We start from the raw sequence: 20,500 nt of genomic DNA, 5'->3' as shown, positions 1-20,500 counted from the left end.
GGAGCATGTTGGATGTAGGTGTAATTTAGGAGGGTTGTGTGAGGTAGGGGTGGGGCTTGATAGGAGCATGTTGGATGTAGGTGTAATTTAGGAGGGTTGTGTGAGGTAGGGGTGGGGCTTGATAGGAGCGTGTTGGATGAAGGGGTAATTTAGGAGGGTTGTGTGAAGTAGGGGTGGGGCTTGATAGGAGCATGTTGGATGTAGGTGTAATTTAGGAGGGTTGTGTGAGGTAGGGGTGGGGCTTGATAGGAGCGTGTTGGATGAAGGGGTAATTTAGGAGGGTTGTGTGAAGTAGGGGTGGGGCTTGATAGGAGCATGTTGGATGAAGGTGTAATTTAGGAGGGTTGTATGAGGCAGGGGCGGAACTTGATAGGAGCATGTTGGATGAAGGGGTAATTTAGGAGGGTTGTGTGAGGTAGGGGCGGGGCTTGATAGGAATGTGTGGGTCAAAGGTACCATTTGGGAGGGTTGTATGAGGTAGGGGTGGGGCTTGATAGGAGCGTGTTGGATGAAGGTGTAGTTTAGGAGGGTTGTGTGAGGTAGGGGTGGGGCTTGATAGGAGCATGTTGGATGAAGGTGTAGTTTAGGAGGGTTGTGTGAGGTAGGGGTGGGACTTGATAGGAGCATGTTGGATGAAGGTGTAATTTAGGAGGGTTGTGTGAGGTAGGGGTGGGGTTTGATAGGAGCGTGTTGGATGAATGTGTAATTTAGGAGGATTGTGTGAGGTAGGGGCGGGGTTTGATAGGAACGTGTGGGGTAAAGGTACAATTTGGGAGGGTTGTATGAGGTAGGGGTGGGGCTTGATAAGAGCATGTTGGATGAAGGTGTAATTTAGGAGGGTTGTCTGAGGTAGGGGCGGGGTTTGATAGGAGCATGTTGGATGAAGGTTTTATTTGGGAGGGTTGTGTGAGGTAGGGGTGGGGCTTGACAGGAACGTGTGGGATAAATGTATAATCTTAGAGAGTTGTGGGGTAGGGGTGGGTCTTGATAGAAGTGTAAGGGGTAAATATGTAATTGTATGAGGTAGGGGTGAGGTTTGATTGGGGTGGGTGAGGTAAAAGTATACATTTATAGGGGTATGTGGGGTAAGGGTTGGGGCTTAATAGGAGTCGATGGGAAAAAGAGGTAATCTTATTGTAGTTAGTAGTTGTAGTTTCTCTCTCTCTCTCTCTCTGTCTCACTCTCAGTTCCCTTGCTGTCTCTGTGTGATGTGTAATGGTCAGTGCACGATCAGCATCCCACAGCCCAGCTGGCTTCTCCTCACACACACTCATCACAGTTATCGGGTCTGCGGCTGTCAAAAGCTTACACTGTCTCAGGATGCTGGACTAAAAACAAACAAACATATAAAACATACACATGCACACACACACACACACACACACACACACACACACACACATACTCAAATACAGTAGATGAACACATGCATCATGTCGCAATTATTGAACAAAGCAGAGTGTATGCGTCACTGATCTCATAAATCCTGATCTCAGCAGGCTGTCGCCAAGTCAACGACAAAATCAATGTAATAAAATTTACAATAAACACAAATGCAAACCAAAACAACCACACACACACACACACACACATTACAGTCTCAGGCCTTTCCTTGTAGTGCGCTGTAAGGACCGCCGGCCATTTACACACAGAACAGGAATTCAAGGTGGCACCTCATTGCCCTTTAGCTCACAACGCGTGTCAGAAACGCAAAACAATCTCCTCTGTTGTGTTTACGAACTATTAGCCCTTCAAGCAGCTAACAAATTACAGCTATTTGAGCGGAGGGGGGGGGGGGGGGGGGGGGTATGTTACACAGTGACATTTCGTTTAACAGCACCCGCTGTAAACGCTGAAGCAGGCCGTATAATTTTACTCATGTGCGAACTGCCAGGAGAGAATGGCTGGCTGGATCAGTGCGACAGACAGGCGTGTGGTTGACCTCACTCACGACATTTTATTACTGAGCGTGCTGCTAAGAGGTCGAGTCACTGACGGATAGCACATTCAGAGACATCAGCGTCTCACTGGTTAATGTTTAATGCCTCTGTCTACTCATTTTCATGAATCACTTCTATTATCTAAAATTGTTGAGATGAATTTACACTCAACTGGAAGAGAAAAAATTATATTGGTCGTTTCTATGGGAAGATTTATCAAACCTTTGCTTTGTAGTTTTCCTGCTGTTGGATTTACGTTGGGCAGGACTAAATTTGGCCCATCCAATTAACCAAATCAGCCAATGAACCAGTTAGCATGAGTTAGCAATATGTTTACATCACCTATCGTGATTCCTCTAGAAAATTCCACTAGCTTATCTAACCTGCCTCATCCAGCACACGGCATGCCCCTAAAACACAGCAACACTTAAGTTAATCAACTTTAGTCTGCTGGTCATACCGGCCACTTGCTTGCTCGTTTAAGTGTGCTAGTTTAAACTCTGTGTGATGTCACCTGTGATGTCTTTCCCTTGTTATTTGCTAAAGCAGGGTGAAAATGTTATGTTTTGTCGGCCATGCTTTAGGAAATGCCTCTACACATAACCTCAGTATAACATTTCTGCCTTGCTTGGTGCTTTATGTAAACAAACACGGCTGCACCAATGAGTCTTTCCACCTTAAATGGTGCAGGACTTACAGGGCCGATTACCAGGACCAGTCTGAAGTTGTTGGGGAGACTCGACTACTTTATGTACTAGTTAACTTGTTGTTCATGATCACAGTTCTGCTGTTGAAAATTTGAATGATCAATGATGCTCCATAGCTGATAAAGGCATTGCTTCCATGTTTATTCTTATTTAGTTACTTTCCTGATATAGGGTCATGTGTCCTATTATAAAAATGCACCAACAAAACTGAATGGAAAACATTTGTTTGGATTTCTGCAACACTTGCAAATACATTATTTTAAATGTTTTTCATAATTTATACTTAAATAAATATACAGCTTAGTATTAAATTATGATCTGTACATTCTAAATTATTTTAAATGCATGTGTTTAGTATTTTTAAATTAATTAAGATATTATTAGGCCATGTTGGTTCTAATAGTGTCATATTGTTGTAATGCTGAATATTAGCTGTTCTTCATGTCCACTTTTGGGAGGTTTTTCATACATTATGGAGGATTTTGAAGCACGATCTGGCTGCAAACCATTGCAGCAATCTGGCAGAACAGTTCAGAAAAATATATAATGAATTTATTACAAAGCATTCTTTGTAACTGTCTTTAAGGTGTGTATTCTGTTTGTTATTTGTATATTTGACCTAGTTCTGTTCAGAGTTGCAGTACGCTGTTAGTTTGGCCTGCTGTGATTAGCATTTTGTTTGTGTGTTTGTAGAGCTGCTTTCGTTAAATACTAAGCTCAATAATAATAAAAACTATGCAGAAATGTTCCACTTCGCCAGCTGGACCAGCGTTATCTGGATTTTTGACTCCAGCTTGTGTTCACACTTAAGCACCAATAAATTTCCACCTAAGACTGTATGTGTGAAAGGGGCACTTGACTTGAGACCCAAGGTCAGGTAATTAAATTTGCCTCAGCCCCTTCTCGGCCTTTAATCAGATTGGCCACCACGTAATCTATTACTGACCTGTATCTCAGAATTACCATAACAACCACAATCTGCTTTCAGATCAGCATTTGTCAGACAGCTTTTATAGACAACATCTTCAGGACAATCACAGCGTGAACGTCCAGCCGAGCATGCTGTGCAGGAAATGAGCGATTGCTGAGCAAATGGACCAGAAAGGAGGTTGTTCACAGCATAGAGAAGAGAAGAGTGAAGAAGAGATAGATGAGGCAGAGAGTGACGAGAGTGATGGAGAAGCGTTTTAATAATGAGGAACTGAATCTCAAGGCTAAGGGATTGGCCATGAAGGAACGCCATGTTGGATTAGGATGCTCCCTGACTCAGTGTCGAGAGCAAAATGCTGATGAGGGAAATGCATCTGAATAAGGGTCATGTTCACTCAGAATCATTGTCATATGGACCCTCGCTGTTCTCTTTCTGGACCCTGAACTGAAAAACATGTCAAACCCAAAGAAAGTTGAATCACAGGGTCAAAGCATAAGCAAAAGGGATATGAAAAATGAATCCTGTGTGCTTTTTACTTTATATTTTTAGTATTATGTATATGTACAAGATTTTTTTTACTGCAACTAAGGCCACATGTAATATAGATCCAAAACACTGTTGTGAGGGCTTGTGCATCATTTAAAATGCTGCATGAATTATGGAGTGCTGCATGTATTGCCATATAATACCAGACCTCCTCTCTAGGCCTTGTTAACATGACTGTGTCCATACAATGCAGAGTACAGTTCCACAGGCTATAACCTTGCAATCCTCTTATGGCTTTTTTAAATAAAGTTTTATGAATAAACTCTAATCTATAATCCATGCAGTAACCCCAAATCGGCAATGATCACGATTTAGTGTAAGCCAAGCCATTCAGATTTATACATCAGTATCTCTCTCTCTCTCTCTCTCTCTCTCTCTCTCTCTCTGTCTCTCTCTCTGGTTCTATCTCTCTACATGTGTGGGTTTCATCACCTGTCAATTCTTCCAATTCTTCACTCTTCCCTGTTTGCGTTTGTGTGTCAGTATAGCTGGTGCTACAAGAGTGTGACAGCACTGTGTGTAGCGCTGAGCAACTTGGCAGGCACACCAGAAAAGAACAGAGGTTTGCTGGATTACCGTAAAATCCTCACATTACAAAATCAACAATGCTCATTTTTCTGCAATTTTACACCACCTTTGCCTGACAGACAAGACAGTTACAAGTATTCAGTATTCAAGTATTGCAGTAGACTCTAGTTAGTGAATAAGCAGAGGAAAAAATGGAAATGGGAAATTTCATTGGTTTAATAATTTAATTTAGGGTGAGCATATTTTGGTTTTTAAAAAAGAAGACACTGAAAACACATAGGTGACCATCGTGGTTAGAATATTGTGGCTGTGGGCTTCAAGTAGGCCAAAGTTGTAGGACTGTGGCAGTGTGTAAAAGCAGGATTTAAACAGTCTGACCAAGGCTTGAAGTAGACGCAGGTCGTGGTGAAAAGGCAAGTCTTAAGCAGTTTGACCAAGCGTGGATGTAGATGCAGATACATGTAGACCAATAGTGGCCGTAAATTAAACAGAAATGCTGAAAAAATTTACGCACAGAATGCATGGCGATTGTAGAAACAAATGCAAATGTCAAATCAACGCAAAATCCCAGACATTTTACAAAAAGAGGACATTTCCAGGAAAAAAGATGCCCTCATTAACTCAGCTTTCAAGCAAGAAGCTTTTTAAATATAGCTTGTGAGCTGAACACTCGAAATATGAGTGTCACTTCAGGCCACTAAGGCTGTGTTCATATTGGCATCCTATCTCGAATGATCCCAAGTGAATAGACGTATGAGACGTATGGCCGTTTACTCCTGGCCTTTCCATGTGCCTCGAATGCATCTCCAGTCACCAATTAAAGTCACCTTTAGTGACTGAAGACACACTTACTAAGTCAGCCACTCATTGCATTTGTTATCAGACAAAAATGTCCCGTGAGTCCTTCTTTGTGTAAACGCTGTCACAAACGTTTAGAGGACTGCAGATGCAACGTGAGAGATAGGGGAATGAAGCAAGACAAAGCAGCTGTTTCCATTTCTGCTGTGATGGCACAGTTGATTAGTCCACCCTTTGTTGAAGCTGGGGATGCATCAGTGCACTTCGGTACTTTGGCCCACTCACAACATGCTAGTTCCCTGTGCATCCCTGTGCATCCCAGTGACTGAAATGGATCCCTGGAAGTAGTGGCAGAGACACACATGAGTCCAGACCCTTCTTCATCATCAACTTATGTCTGCAATGGTTGCATAAACAAACACGTGAGTGCCTGAGCCATGTATAAAGCTCCATACACTAGAGCTGGGTGATATGACCTCAAATCATTTTCACAATTAATTGAACATTTGACCTTGATTACAATTAATGAACAATTTAATAAACTGCTCGAGTTGCATGATGCTTTCATGTGGCAGACTGGACAGGGCGAAGTCACATGACTACACATGTCAGTATGTTTTAAGGGGACAGTATAAGAACACACACAGTGGGTAAATAATTTAAAAAATGTAATACATAAACTGAATTTAAAAAACAATGTTTTGCCAAGTTTGCGTCGATTAGAGGTTTTGAATGTCAGTATTGATTAATTTTCGATTAATTGCTCAGCCATAACATACAAACTGAATTCTGAATTAAAGTTTAGAAATGTCCTGGGCCATTTTCAAAGTGCCTGGTGTATTGACCGCACTGAGAAGTGTTCTCAGAAGGTAAATAAAAGAATTTAGAGTCTAATATCTGATACTATATAAAACTATCACGGAATCACAGCACATTCACCCACTATAAACCAGTTCATTTAGATCAGTAATTGACAAACAACAACAACAGATATCAATTCGGGGTGTGTAGTAGAACTGGGAGCTGGATGATCAAGGAGGTCCCTTCTAAACTAAATAAATCAGTCCTGAATGTCTCTTTATATAATCCAGTTCTACAAATAAAGGGATTTTACTTCAGTGTTAATTAGCAGGACATCCTATCTAAACTGTGTGATCAACTGACACCCAGCATTAAGAGATTCAAGTTGGGGGAGGGGGGGATAACCTGATCGGGACATCCCTATTAAACTTAAAGCATTGTGCTGCTCATTGAACAGTCTGTGAACACTACGTTACTTATTAACATAAGCCTACTGTTAACACATGGTGGGAAAATGTCTGAAATTCACTGCATCCAGTTTCTTTTACTGTCATTCACTCACATGTGCAAAACTCATTTGTTTGAATTCCACTTTACAATTTGAACACTCAGAGGAAAATGGCCGGCGTACTCTAAAATGCAATGAAATGTAAATAGAGATCCATTTTGGTCACAGGAAAAACATTGGAGCCCATTCACAAATTGGTGCAGTTCAATTATCACATCATTCAAGATGTGCATTATTGGCAAGTGTAAATGATGCCTAAAATGTTGTTTAACATACCTTAAAAGTAGTGGTTGACAACATCTTCTAAAGACTGGAAAATATGAGATGGTGGTTGTTTGTTCACTGCGCACTGCGGCAAGAAGAAGGTTGATTTGGGAGCTGGTTCACTGGGAACAATGGCTGTCCACTCATCATAAGCATGATAGATTTACTGACTATCGTAACTCACTACAGCCAGCAGACCAGGCTGTGACAAATGACATAAATCAAACACCCCTCTCCCTGCTACAATCTTAGCTTTCATTCTGTGCAAATATTAGTCACTATCGCTTGCCAAAACAAAAGCATGGGGTTAGTTTATATTTTTTTATATTTGTATTTACAGCTATTTTCACACTAGTAGATCACAGACTGATCCTATAGAAAATACACCTGATACCATATCTGTATTTGTATGAAAGGAGATATTTTCTTATTATTATGAAAGACCCAAAGCTGTGGATATAAAATACAAATCGTATATATAATTGTAGTTCATTGTGTTACTTGCTACCCAGCCAACTTGCCCACGTGGGACTCACATGGGTGGAACAAAGGCTAGGTGGTCTCCAGGTGGTCATGGGCTCTGAGTGAGCTTTTACATGCGTTTTACTGGGATCCAAATGGTTAAAGACCACCTTAATCTTACCAGGATCCCATCTAGGCCCCGTATGCAGTGTGCAATGATGGCCCATACTTAACTCCTCCTAGTCCCATCACTGACCCTGGTGTGCATGGGCCAATGTGGAACTTTTTGGCTCCCAGTTGGGCGACACATACAGTTGGGCTACCTTCAATACATAATTACATTTGCAAAATACAACCAAATTAAAGCAAAAACTCTCTGCTTCTAAGGGTTAAGAATTGCTCAAATGTCTCAGACTTTCAGAGCTCTTTCACAAGACCCCCACAACCTAAAGAGAGATTATATTCCACTCAATTTGTTCCACAGACTGGTGTGGCTAATCCTGAGTAAAGATCCCTCTGATCTCCAACAGATGATGATTCTGGTGTTTGTACAGCTGATGTAAATGCCATAGCTGCACAGGAAAGATGAGAATTCATGCTGGGACTGTTTACACTGTTGGGTGGTGGAAGCATTGCACTGGAGTATGAGACATCTATGGGTGGACTACAGTGTGAAAAGATGTGTTAAATATTTGGAGAAATAGCTGCTATTTCACTTAAACAGATGCAAAGTCCTCACATTTCTCTTCACACTTTCTAACACTAATATTCAGCACACTTTTGGATGCTAATTTCCTGCCCCTCTTCATACATACTAGTGAATATGCTCTCCTACAGTGCAAAACTCATTTTCACATCCTGTTATTTCATTAAAAGTAACATTCTGATGACCTTCCTCTGATTAATTTTACAGAATTTTAAAGATCTGCTAAAGCTACATCGACAGCCAGTGTCAACCTGGAATAATTAAAGATAGGCCTTCGGGTCAGGCCTTGAATGAAAAAACAAGGATAAGACGATTTATGAGAATATGTTTCTAGACGTTTTACAGTGATTGTTTAGTAAAGACAACACACTATTCAAATTTCGATAGGTGATCTGCTTTAGTCCCCTTGCAACAGATGTAAACCGGCAACCAGTTGATTTATATTCCACCAACAGAATATACATTTGCAGGCCTGAGGAAAGAGGTTACAACAAGCATGGTGACTCTACTGAATAAAAACTGTGATAAATTAGACCTAGAGGGGTCCCCATTGCCAAAAATGCAAGGATTATAATTATACAAGGATTACTCTGCACACCTTGTGAACAAAGCAAAGAGTAATCGTCTTTGAAAAAAACTTTAACAAGGTGTTACCTGACAAAACACAAACACACATATGGCTGGGTAAAGGTTAATCTTTTCGGACACCTCAAATGGGTCCAACACTACTCCAGGCCCAACTGCTTGACTCATGGTGTCAGGGCCTAAGAAGAAAGGTGGCGGATCACTGTTAGCTAATTAGCCAGACAGTGATTAAGCAAGCCTGGGAATTCCTGCACACACTTCACTTCATCTCCCCACGCACAGGATCTGCTCAGTAAGGATTTCTCTGGTACAGAGTATATCCTGACCTATGAAGATAAGCAGGCTGATAAATCACTGTACTGTTCAGTTATTCATCTCAGTGTTACAGAGCTCTACTAAAGCATGAGTAGACTGATAAATCACTGTGCTGATCAGTTATTTATCTCAGTGTTACTGAACTCTACTAAAACATGAGTTGACTGATAAATCACTGTGCTGATCAGTTTATTTACCTCAGTGTTACTGAGCTCTACTAAAGCATGAGTAGACTGATAAATCACTGTGCTGATCAGTTATTTTTTCTCAGTGTTACTGAGCTCTACTAAACCCTGAGTAGACTGATAAATCACTGTGCTAATCAGTTATTTACCTCAGTGTTACTGAGCTCTACTAAAGCATGAGTAGACTGATAAATCACTGTGCTGATCAGTTATTTACCTCAGTGTTACTGAGCTCTGCTAAAGCATGAGTAGACTGATAAATCGCTGTGCTGATCAGTTATTTATCTCAGTGTTACTGAGCTCTACTAAAGCATGAGTAGACTGATAAATCACTGTGCTGGTCAGTTATTCATCTCAGTGTTACTGAGCTCTGCTAAAGCATGAGTAGACTGATAAATCACTGTAATGTTCAGTTATTTATCTCAGTGTTACAGAGCTCTACTAAAGCATGAGTAGACTGATAAATCACTGTGCTGATCAGTTATTCTTCTCAGTGTTACTGAGCTCTGCTAAAGCATGAGTAGACTGATAAATCTCTGTGCTGATCAGTTATTTATCTCAGTGTTACTGAGCTCTTTTAAAGCATGAGTAGACTGATAAATAACTCTGATCACAATCTAAATGTCATGTAAATGTATTCTTAATATGTCACTTTTTTATGTATTTTAATGGAATACATTACTAATAGGGGTGTAACAGTAAGTGTATTCATACTTAACCATTACGAAACTGACATTACAGACTTTTTCTGCAATTCATCCAGTCTTCTCTATAATCATATCTGCTTTAAGCGTGTTGTATCTATAAAATGGTAACTTAACAGGAGAAAAACAAACTTTTAATGTATGCTAATGTAAAGACACAAAATTTCCCTAGCAATGCATGTGTCAAGTTACTTCAAAAAGAGTAAAACAATAAAAATTGGGGAAACACTTTTTTGTTTATGTGTGAAAATGTGAATCTGCCATGACATTGGCTGTGGGGTGTTATTCAGTTTGTGCTGGCTTGCCAATTGTTTGCCGTCCATGCTAAAAGCTGCAGGTGGCTCATTGTAAGCAATAGGATGGTAGGCTCTTACCTAGCTTACCATTTTCTGTTTACCAGACAGAGATCTGCCGATTTGTGCAGTTCCCCACAAAAAAAAGAAATAGCCCCAACTTGCCATCTTTTCACACCCACTTCTTGTGCACTCAATTCTGGCAGCTCCTCCATTCCACTGTCTCCCATTAGCAGCTGCGGAGAGGATTTGGCAGCAGAGCTCAGCTGCTGCATGCTGCAGCCTACCTGCTATTTATAACTCTTCATACATCTCAGGATCCAATAAAGCATGGCACTGCACCTCTCAGCCCCTCAGAGACAAGCAGTCAGTGTGTGTGTGTGTTTGTGTGTGTGTGTGAGAGAGAGAGAGAGACAGTGAGAGCGCATTAGAGAGAGAGAGTGGGAAAGAAAGGGAAAGAGACACTTCTCTACATCATCCCCACCTTCTTCAAATAAGCAGAAAGTGTGCTTGTTTGTCTGATTGTATGCTCTATGTGCTATGTGTTAAGCCATTGCTTACTGTTAGTATACCCACTTGTCTGTAGACATGCTGTCTAGGGCCATGGCTTGGGTTCTCTTGGGGAGGAAGTGGGGCTGGATTTTTCAGGTGTTGGTTTAAAGCAGTTTAGAGTGATTAGTGAAATCCCCCTGCACGTTTCTGAGCGGTTAAGCCTACTGCAGGAACGTGAGCAAGAGAAAGAGGAAGCGAGGGGGGATCAGGGGTGTTGGCAGGCTTTCGCCACACTAATCTGGTTAGTGGTGTCATTGGGTTAGTGCAAGTGTCCCTACCTAGCTGACAGAAGTTAGACAGAGCACTCTGGGGTCAATTCCCAGGTTAATTTCCTCACCTATCACACACTTATTACAGTGTCACTACATTCAAGGTATCCAAAAGAGCTGATGGGCAGCTGATGTAGAGTCATGTGCATACAGGATAGCTATGTCTTCTATTGTCTGTAAAGGATTTAATTAATATTTTTTTTAGACCTTTTATTTGTCTACTGATGAGGTGATGAATAAAAAGTCATCATCACTGTCATACAAAAACCTTGCCAAAGTGACAATTTTACAGAAGGAAAATACCTTCTTAGCTTTTAATGTAAGATTTTATTGATCACTGATTTATAATGACCATTATTTTAGAGAACATTAGCAAGAAAAAAATAAGCAAGATTAAGCAAGAAACTGGGCTTTTAATTCCATAGGTCAATTAGGTTTGGGTGGTATCCACATTTTTCATACCGTCATACTGTCCCAAAATATTACAGCAATATATGGTATTACCAAGGGCAGAGGAGTAGCGTAAGCTGCTCAAATAGCACAGATGATTCTACATTTACATGGTTTCTGTACAATCTCTTCCTGCGTTTAATACAAAGTTTAGCTTGCTCACAGGTTCACAGATGAAGTGAACACTGTACAACATTTTGAACCAATCATTTAATAAACATTACACCATTAATCTGGCAATTACAAATCTTAAACTGCTCTAAATCAGGAGAGACAAGCTGTTAAGCATTAGCTTAGTTAGCATGATAACATTCTGTTCACCACAGAACACTTGTGATTCTGGCTGACTGAAAACACACTTTTAAACATTTAGTCAAGAATGACTCTGAATGTTTTTAAAGATGGTCAGAAGTTTTTCCTGGGGTTTTGGATCTGTAGCCCACTCCTTAAGTTACTCTTTGCCTAGCTAGATGCACTGAGTACCTAGTGCAGCTACTGTTGACTGTTGACATGAGTATTGATGATAAAAAAAAACTCATGTCTAAGAGAGTGGGTAGAGGATAAAACTGCATATCTGAGAGAAGAAGGTCTAAAGAGTGTTTTAGGCACATTTAGTAGACTGGTTCATCCATGTTTGCTTGCTTTCCCTTTCATTCGAACTTAGCATGTCACTAAACTCCAACTACGATGTGTTTTTTTAGAGCATGACATTAATTGTTTGACATTTTTATTTACATAAATTGTCCTTTACATTGTGTCACATTCCCACAAGCAATGGATCAACAGAAATGTTCAAAAATGACTTAGAATAAAATCGTTATTCATTGACTTGCATTGAAAGTTATTTTTCTCCTCCTGTAAAGTTGCCATTTTGAAGATACAAGATTGTGGCATGACAGCCACACTACACATTATTTTCCTGATTCTTCCAGTCCAAATTTGTTTTCCATTTTGTTGTTTTTGCGCAATTTTAACATTCCAGAGCGTTTCTCCACATAGACGCTTTCAGACGTAAACCTGCCATGACAGAATAAAGAGCTGTTTCATGAGGTAAAGATGGTTGCAGAACATAGAGCATGGTCGGGCCGCAGGGCTTTGAGAACTCTGAAGCACAAGGTACCCCCAGGTAATAATACAGCTTAATAATCCAACACATACACAAGCACTCGCACTGCACTCCAGTAACAGTCCATTCTTAGCAACCTAATGAGGCATGCATACAACAGTGAGAGAGTGAGTGTGTGTGTGTGTGTGTGTGTGTGTGTGTGTAGGAAAAGGGAAACAGGAGGAGACAGGGCAAGCGGAACAAATCACACTGTCAGTCCATCTTTTGTCATCCTTTTGGCTATCCTGAATACTGATCAGGAACGATCTCTTGCTCTTCAGGAGAGGACAGTAGGACAAAGAAGGAGCGCGCAGATGTGGATGTGAGAGGAGCAGATGGGCAGAGAGTGAGAGAAAGAAAGAGATAGAGGAAGAGAGAAAACGTGAGAATGGAAAAGAGAAAAAAAATGGTGGAAGAAAGACAAAGATAGAGAAAGAAAGCAAGGGTGAGAAAGGGAGGCTGACAGAGATTGAGACGGACACAGATTGAGAGACAGCCAGAGGGAAAGTGAGAGAGGAAGAGACAGAAATAGAGAAAGAGAGAAATCGAGAGCACACGGGAGAGGGCTAAGTTAGAGATCGAGGGCTAAGAAGGGCTATTCAAAATATACACTCTGAAAGAACATGCTTATATAAGGGTGTTTCAACCTTGAGCAAACGGCACCTATGCACCATGCTGCGGAGAACAGCTGGAGAGTGTCGGAGTGAAACACCTAAACTATCTGTGCCAATTTGGCACATGATGAATCCAAAGGAAAACTCAACTCATTTCATCCTTCTCCATTAAGCCTGTGTGTGCGTGTTTGTCTCTTGCGCTCTCTCTCTCTTTCCACGGCACACTCCAACCTGGAGGCTGGGTATAATTACCCTACAGAAAAAGCTCAGCTGTGCTTTGAGTTTATCCATATGTTCCTTTCTCATTTTCCACCAATTCTGGCTGTCGTAGTTTGTTGTTTTGTGTTTTGCAGGCTGGGGCTGTCTACAATCTGCGCCTGTCTTCTTCACAGCCTCACAGCAGTGCTTTGTTTGTTGCTTCGGTCTCTGCTGGCCACTGCGCCACTGAAGCCGGGCCAAGTGGAAATGTTTGAATTAAACACTTGATCCATGGCCTACTAGCGCTGACGCTAACTTCCACCTGCTCCTACACCCTCCAAATGACCCCCAGAGACCCTTCAAACTAAAGAGTCAAAGGTCAGTTTGACAAAAAAAAAGTCTTGAGTGGAGAGGGGGAAGAGGTTAAAGGGAGGACCAAATGATGGGGAGGAGGAAAGGAGAGAGTGTCCTCTTCTGAGCATCAGTGGATGTTAAAAAATGGGGCAGGTCAGGCCAGGCCCACGAGCACTGTAAAAAAGGAAATAAAGGGCTGGATGGGTGGGGCGGATGGGGGGAAGGGTGACACCGAACTCATCACTAAACACAATGCAGGCTGAAGAGATGGTCCAGCCCTGTCGATTAAGATCAGTGTGAAATGTGTGTGTGTGCATGGGTATGCATGTACAAAGAGTTTTCAGTCCTAAAATATAGATTAAGGGTATCTAGCTTTGATTCTGGAGGGTCTTATCCTAGCTCAGTTTCTTTGTTCAAACACGCCAAGTTCAACTCAGCAGTTAATTAGCAGGTAGGTGTGTTTGACTAGGAAAGTCGTCCCTTCAGGACCCTAATTTGGACACCACCGATGTAGACCGGCACTGTCAAATAATCCTTCCAAATCCCTGGAAAATGATAAATAAAAAAAAGATTTCTCTGACAAACTAACATGCTGGCAAGTTGTTCACTAAGATGAAAACATCTCGTGTAAAAGCCTATGATTCCTCAGCAGTAATCACTCTTGTAGTGGTTAGCTGTAGTTTCACAGATGTTTTATCCTTAACTGATTTTCATCTCAATCTCATGAATGGAGGCATGCAACCAAAAAATGATTATGAAGCTACAGAGATCTGGACCTTAACTAGCTGTCTAGCTCCTGCTGTGAGTCGAGACTAAAAGCAGCACCTACAGCATGCCAGTTCATCATCTGTAGCCTATCATTAGCCACCTAGCTACGGTTCTGGTTCCACTTTTAAAAGACAGAGCAATTGCATTCTAGCACAGAATTTATGTCACTGCAGCCTCATTTTAGGTGGAGAAGCGAACTACGAGTTTCTCCTCATCCTGGAGCTGTTCTCACAGATAGCCACATCACAGCGGTACCCTGTAGCTACTTTTAATGACATTTAGGCTTTCACTAGAGCAACATGGATGGGTACACTAAGTAAACACATATGGCTGAAAGTAATGCATTTAGGATTTTAGCAGACGCTGGTATCTGCCATGATTTATGACGGTAATTTTATGATGGTGAGACACAGTATAACAGGCGGTAGTTGCGTCCCAATGAAAGATGCTCATGGGATGCTTCATAATATTGCAAAAATATATATTTATCACAATAATTTTACAGACAATAACCATTTGTCTAAATTTAGTTCACATTCACATCACATGCCCACAAATTGGCTATGTATCTGATCTAAGACCTCATATGAAAGTGACTCCAATCAAATGTCCTCACAATCCTGAACAAATCAGAGCTGTTTTACACTAAGGCAAAACAGATTTGAGTCACTTCAGCCTGGTGATGTGAATGTAGCCAAATTTGCATATTCTCATTTGGTTGGATGTAGTTTCACAAGCCAGGCTTTTGTTTATCGTCAAATATTCTGTCAGCTTTCAACTTTGATAGTATAACCAACCACAGAATAACCAACCACAGACCGTTGTTTAAGTGTGATGTGTAGGGACAGGGGTTGGAAAAATGCCAGCATATCTTGTTTGAAAGCTGCAAAATGCTTTAAAGAAAACCCCAGAATACTTTTTAAAGATGTGATGCATGTCACAAACATTACTTTGAAAGGCTCATGACAGGCAGGACGCTTGCAAACAGGCATCACACAAAGTTTTAACAAACCTTTTTTGTTATTCTTATAGGGGTTATGCTTAAAGTTAGGATTGGGGTATTAGGTTTTGAATTTAAGGTTATGATAAGGTTTATGTAGACTTGGACTTAGATTTAAAAGAATTATCATGTTTTTGAATTATCATGTTTTTTAACAATTTGTTGTATTTAACAGACATATAGGTGAGTGTTAAAGTATATTTTATTTATATAACTTTAGCCAACCCTCTTCCCGAATCCCACCAAATTCTCTTGTCTGCAAGTGACTTAGTGATTTAGTGAAAAAATTGTTTCTTTATAACACGTTGACTTGTGTATCTCAGACCATATCTAGTATAAACCATGTCTGGGGACAAAGCCTAGCAAGGTGTGTGGGGGTTGCCTATGGGGACTCATTAGTGACCAAATCAGGTTTCTGATGAAGGTACAATAAATTTTGTGGCTGTGACAAATAAGCAGCGTAATACTGCAGTAGAGGCTCCTGTTCACTGCTGTGCTGAGGAGCAATATGAGTAGCTGGGGGGAGAATTCCCCTGTTTCCCTCTGGAGGCTGTATGTGTGTGATGTGAGGAAGGAGGGGGGAGTAGTGAGGGTTGTATTCCTGCACGCTGCTTCATCTCTGAGCAGCACTTCTGGTGCTTTGATTCAGAATCCTTTTTTTAAAATCGAGTCGGGTACAGTTATGTTCAGATGCAAAGTATGGGGGTTCAAGATGTCAGAGAAGCGAATGGGGAAAGGAGTGAAACTGAGTTTCCAGTGTAGAATGATCTGCTGCTGGGTTGGACCCTGCTATTGCAGCTAATCAGAACTAGGCTGTAAGTTGTAATTGGCATAGAATTTCCCACTATGTTAACTCAATTAGTGTGATTACCTACCAAACATCTAGACTGGATCTGTGAAAACACTGTGACCCGCTGTTGTAACCACACTCTTACTGAATACATATAATCTGAAATTAGTAAAAAGCAGGTGACTAAAGCTGACTTTTTACATTAGATGGAATAGGACTGTTGCCACTGTCCTGGAAAGTTGCTACAGAAGATCACAATTGTGAATCGGGCCTAGACGTGCTGAGGATGACACTCTTCTGCTCAGCACATCTACATATACATGATAAATAGCACATCCCACACTGTCTGTATCTGTGTGAGTGCATGTATTTGTTTGTGTAAACAGAAACAGGGTTGCGTTGTATGTAGGTTAGCTTGCTCTGGCCAATCTGTTCGGCCCATCTCTCTCTGCTTAATCTCCTGCACTCAGATGAACTGCTCTAAAGAGCTCTAAAGAGAGAGAAGAAGAGAGGCAGTGTAGTATCATTGGACACAGCTTTGGCTTCCCCGGCCTCTTTATTTAACAATGAAAACAGCTGCCTGGAAAAGTAGCGAAGCATCACTGACTACTCACATTGCACTAAAACTGAAAAAGTACCAAACAACAGCAGGTAGCATCAGTTTAATGACTGAAAAATGATAATGAAACAAATTCAATAGTTTGCCAAACATTACATTGAAATTTAATTAAATTCCTCTTACCCCAAATGTAGCAGTTTTACACTGGAGACACAAGAATAATGTAGCTAACGGATAATGTACGGATAAGGTAATGGATGCTTAAACCTCACCAATTAGCATTATGCAAACTGCGTGCCTAAGGGGCATTCAGACGATGCCTATTTAAAAGCTCAAGAGGGCCGAATATCAGGCTCTTCTTTCCTTTCAGATTGTGGTAAGCTTTGTGTAGAGTGTTACTACAGAAAAGTCTCAAGCATGACTGGTCAGTTGTGAATAGGACAAAGTATGCTTATGGGCATTGATCAAAAAAGCTTTACATATACAGCCTGCATTGTTCCATAGACAACAATGCAAAAGAAGCATCTACATACAACCTAACTAAACTAAGGAACAAATTGTGTTGGTACAAGTAACTGTGAAGTATAGCTCTTAAATGAACCTATAACTAGTTAAGGAATCTACCAGATCGACTCATTGATCAGCGATAAGCCGAGTCCAGAAGGACTGCAATGGACCCCTTACTGCATTGATCCAACCCCATCTGGGTCAGGCCACAGCACAACCAGGATCCTCCATTGATCCCGCAGCATCTCGCTCCTGTCCGACTATAAAGCTGTGCATTGATCTCCTTGTGCTGGACACCAGTGGTCCCTTTGCTTTCAGGCCATTGATCTGCTCTTTCTCCACCCATTCCTCGCTGAGACAGCAGGCAAATGACCCATCGATCGCCCAGGTTGATCAGAGAAACCACCCCAGTTCATGCTGGCCAGTTTCCCACCCGAGTGCATCCAAATCACTCCCCCTACACACACACACACCAGTGCCTGTCCCATGCCTGAGTAAGTCACTGCACCCCCTTGAGGATGTGGGGTTATCTCAAATCGACTGCAGAAAGAGTGGGAAAAGGAGAGAGAGGGAGGCAGGGAGGGATAGAGGGAGAGGGAGGCACCACCCAAAACAGACGGCGTTGTCCCCCCATTTGCATCTGTCCACGTTCACAGAAAAAAAAACACTGCAGTGTTTTCCATAATAAAACCGGACCTGCCTTAACGTCAGGAAGGTTCCAACTTACTGTACATTCAGAAATGTGCTCTGCATAAGCTTATTGTTTTACTAACCCAACCAGACACATGGGACCATCCCCACCACTCCACATCCCCCTCAGCTTCATGAAAAGGTGATGCTTTTTATATGGCTCTTTAATTATTCATTTGTTCTGGGCTGATATCCACAAACACTATTATGATAACGCATTCATTCAGGATCAAGTTTCTTGTGGAAAGACAGCAACCATGCTTTTCATTTCCCGGAGTACAGCAGGGGGGCTAATCCCCTCGTTCGAACGAGCTAGAGGGCTTCTTACTTACTTCCACAAACATACATGCACAGCTTTCAAAAACGTGCCCATCATACACCTCACTTTCTGTCACTTCAGCATAGAGGGCTATAGCAACTCTGTAGTAAGCACTACAGTAAGACACTTCCCTTTTTATTGACTATGCTTGTAAAATATCCTGTTATTTCCTGTAAGTAATTACCCTGACCCTCCCACACCAGTACATACCCTTAATAAATACCTCAATAGGCCAATCGAAACATGCAGGACCAACCAAGTTGACTGCTACTATGCACTGAACAGTTTAGATGAACAAATGCTGTGTTTTTCCATCCTTACAAATCTCCCAAACACTTCAAATCAACCCCTGCCTTTTCCATTTTACTCCAATGTGCCATCCTGTCTGACCAGCTGCATACAGGGGTCTAACAACTCTCTGATTTCACAGAGGTGAGATTCCGATCGGTCTTCAGAAAGGGAGAGTAGAAAGCCGTACCTGTCTGCCAGATGTAGGTGGGTTTGTTGGTGTTGGTCAGCGTCTGTGCCTGTAGGTCCCACAGCCCCATGAAGAGCAGAGCGGCCCTGAGGAGCCGGGCAGCTGGCCGTGGTCCTGCAGACCCACCGGCCGGCAGCCTCATGGCTTCAGCACGACCGCTTAGATCCACACAGTGCAGGTCTGCTCCAACAGAGTCCGATGCGCAGCAGCACACTCACGCACACACACACACACACACTCCGCCAGAGAGACTCCAAGCGATACAAGCAGCCTGCTATTGTCCCTCGCTTGCCCCGTCTCTCTCTCTCTTTGACACACGCTTACACGGTTTCCTCCAGCAAAGAGTAATCCACCGGGCACTCTCCACTCCTCCTCTGCTCTCCTCTATCTATCCGTCTCTTTATGGCTGGGTTTGCCTGGACCGGTAAAGCAGAAGGGGGGCTGAGTAGGGAAAGGGGGGGGGGAGAGTGAGAGGAACAATAGATCTCTCTCAGCTCACACTGCTGCTGCTGCTGCTGCTGCTGGAGCGGCTGCAGCGTCCCGCCTGCACTGAAGCTGATGCAGCACCTCCCACTCTCTCTCCCTCTGCCTCTCTCCCCCTCACTCTCTCTCCCCCTTGCTCTCTCTCTGTCTCTCTTTCTTTCCCGCTATCTCTCTCTCTCACACACACTCAGCCGCTTTCCCACTTTCTCTCTCCCACTCTCTGCTCTTTGCCACTATCTCTCTCTCTCTCACACACACACACACACACACGCTCTGTCTCTCCCACTCTCTCTCTTCCATGGTCCCTCTTTTTCACACACTTAGTCACTTCCCCACTTTTTCTTTCCCACTCTCGCTCTCTATCTTTTTCTCTCTCACACGCACACACACACACACACACACACAAACACACACTTTCCTTTACTCTCTTCTACCTCTATCTCTCTCTCTTTTTCACTTGCTAATCATCATTTGCTCTCCACTATCTCTCCTATTATCTCCTCTCTGTGTCTTACTTTCTGTATCCTCTCTCTTTCTCTTTCTCTCTCTCTCTCTCTCTCTCTCTCTCTCTCTCTCTCTGGTAAATATATATCCCCTCCCTTGCTCTCTCTTCACCTACTGTCTTACTGTCACTCTCTCGTACTTTGCTCCTTCACAGCCCTATATCTCCCTCTACCTCTCTCCTTTATTAATTCACTTCTCACCTCTCTCTCCCCCTCCCTCCCTCCCTCCCTCCACCTCCTACTGACCATGCAACACAAACAGGCAGCTGGACACTGGCTAGCAAAGTGTGTGTGTGTGTGTGTGTGTGTGTGTGTTGGTAGCAAGAAAAAGAAAGAACAAGAGAAAAGTCACAGGGAGTCACAGGCACCAGCTGGGACCACACACCCTAAAGAGCTTCAGAGGAGAGAAGTGTGAGACAAAAAGAGGAGGAGTTTAAACCTCTTTTCTGACATGAAAAAATATCACGGTGCCAGGGCAAGAATAGTCAAAGCGGTGAGGAGTAAAATTCCTGATGAATAATTGAAGAAAGCACAATCTGACCTTGTATGATATTCAACCCGCAGACTAAGGTAAGTGATGAGATAGCG

At 42.2% G+C, this 20,500-nt stretch overlaps 1 protein-coding gene across 1 annotated transcript in view; it reads right to left on the bottom strand.

The window, feature by feature from the left end:
• The window catches only part of thsd7aa (thrombospondin, type I, domain containing 7Aa), a 138,810-nt gene extending 119,069 nt beyond the window's left edge, over positions 1-19,741 (bottom strand). The window contains exon 1 of the mRNA XM_072675928.1: positions 18,927-19,741. Within this exon, the coding sequence (XP_072532029.1) occupies positions 18,927-19,068 (142 nt within the window). The 5' untranslated portion in view covers positions 19,069-19,741. The remainder of the gene's footprint in view (positions 1-18,926) is intronic.
• Between the last annotated feature and the right edge of the window lie 759 nt (positions 19,742-20,500).

Source organism: Salminus brasiliensis, chromosome 3 (assembly GCF_030463535.1).
Source record: "Salminus brasiliensis chromosome 3, fSalBra1.hap2, whole genome shotgun sequence".
In the NCBI taxonomy this organism is placed as follows: domain Eukaryota; kingdom Metazoa; phylum Chordata; class Actinopteri; order Characiformes; family Bryconidae; genus Salminus; species Salminus brasiliensis.
This window is presented reverse-complemented; position numbering and strand designations above follow the sequence as displayed.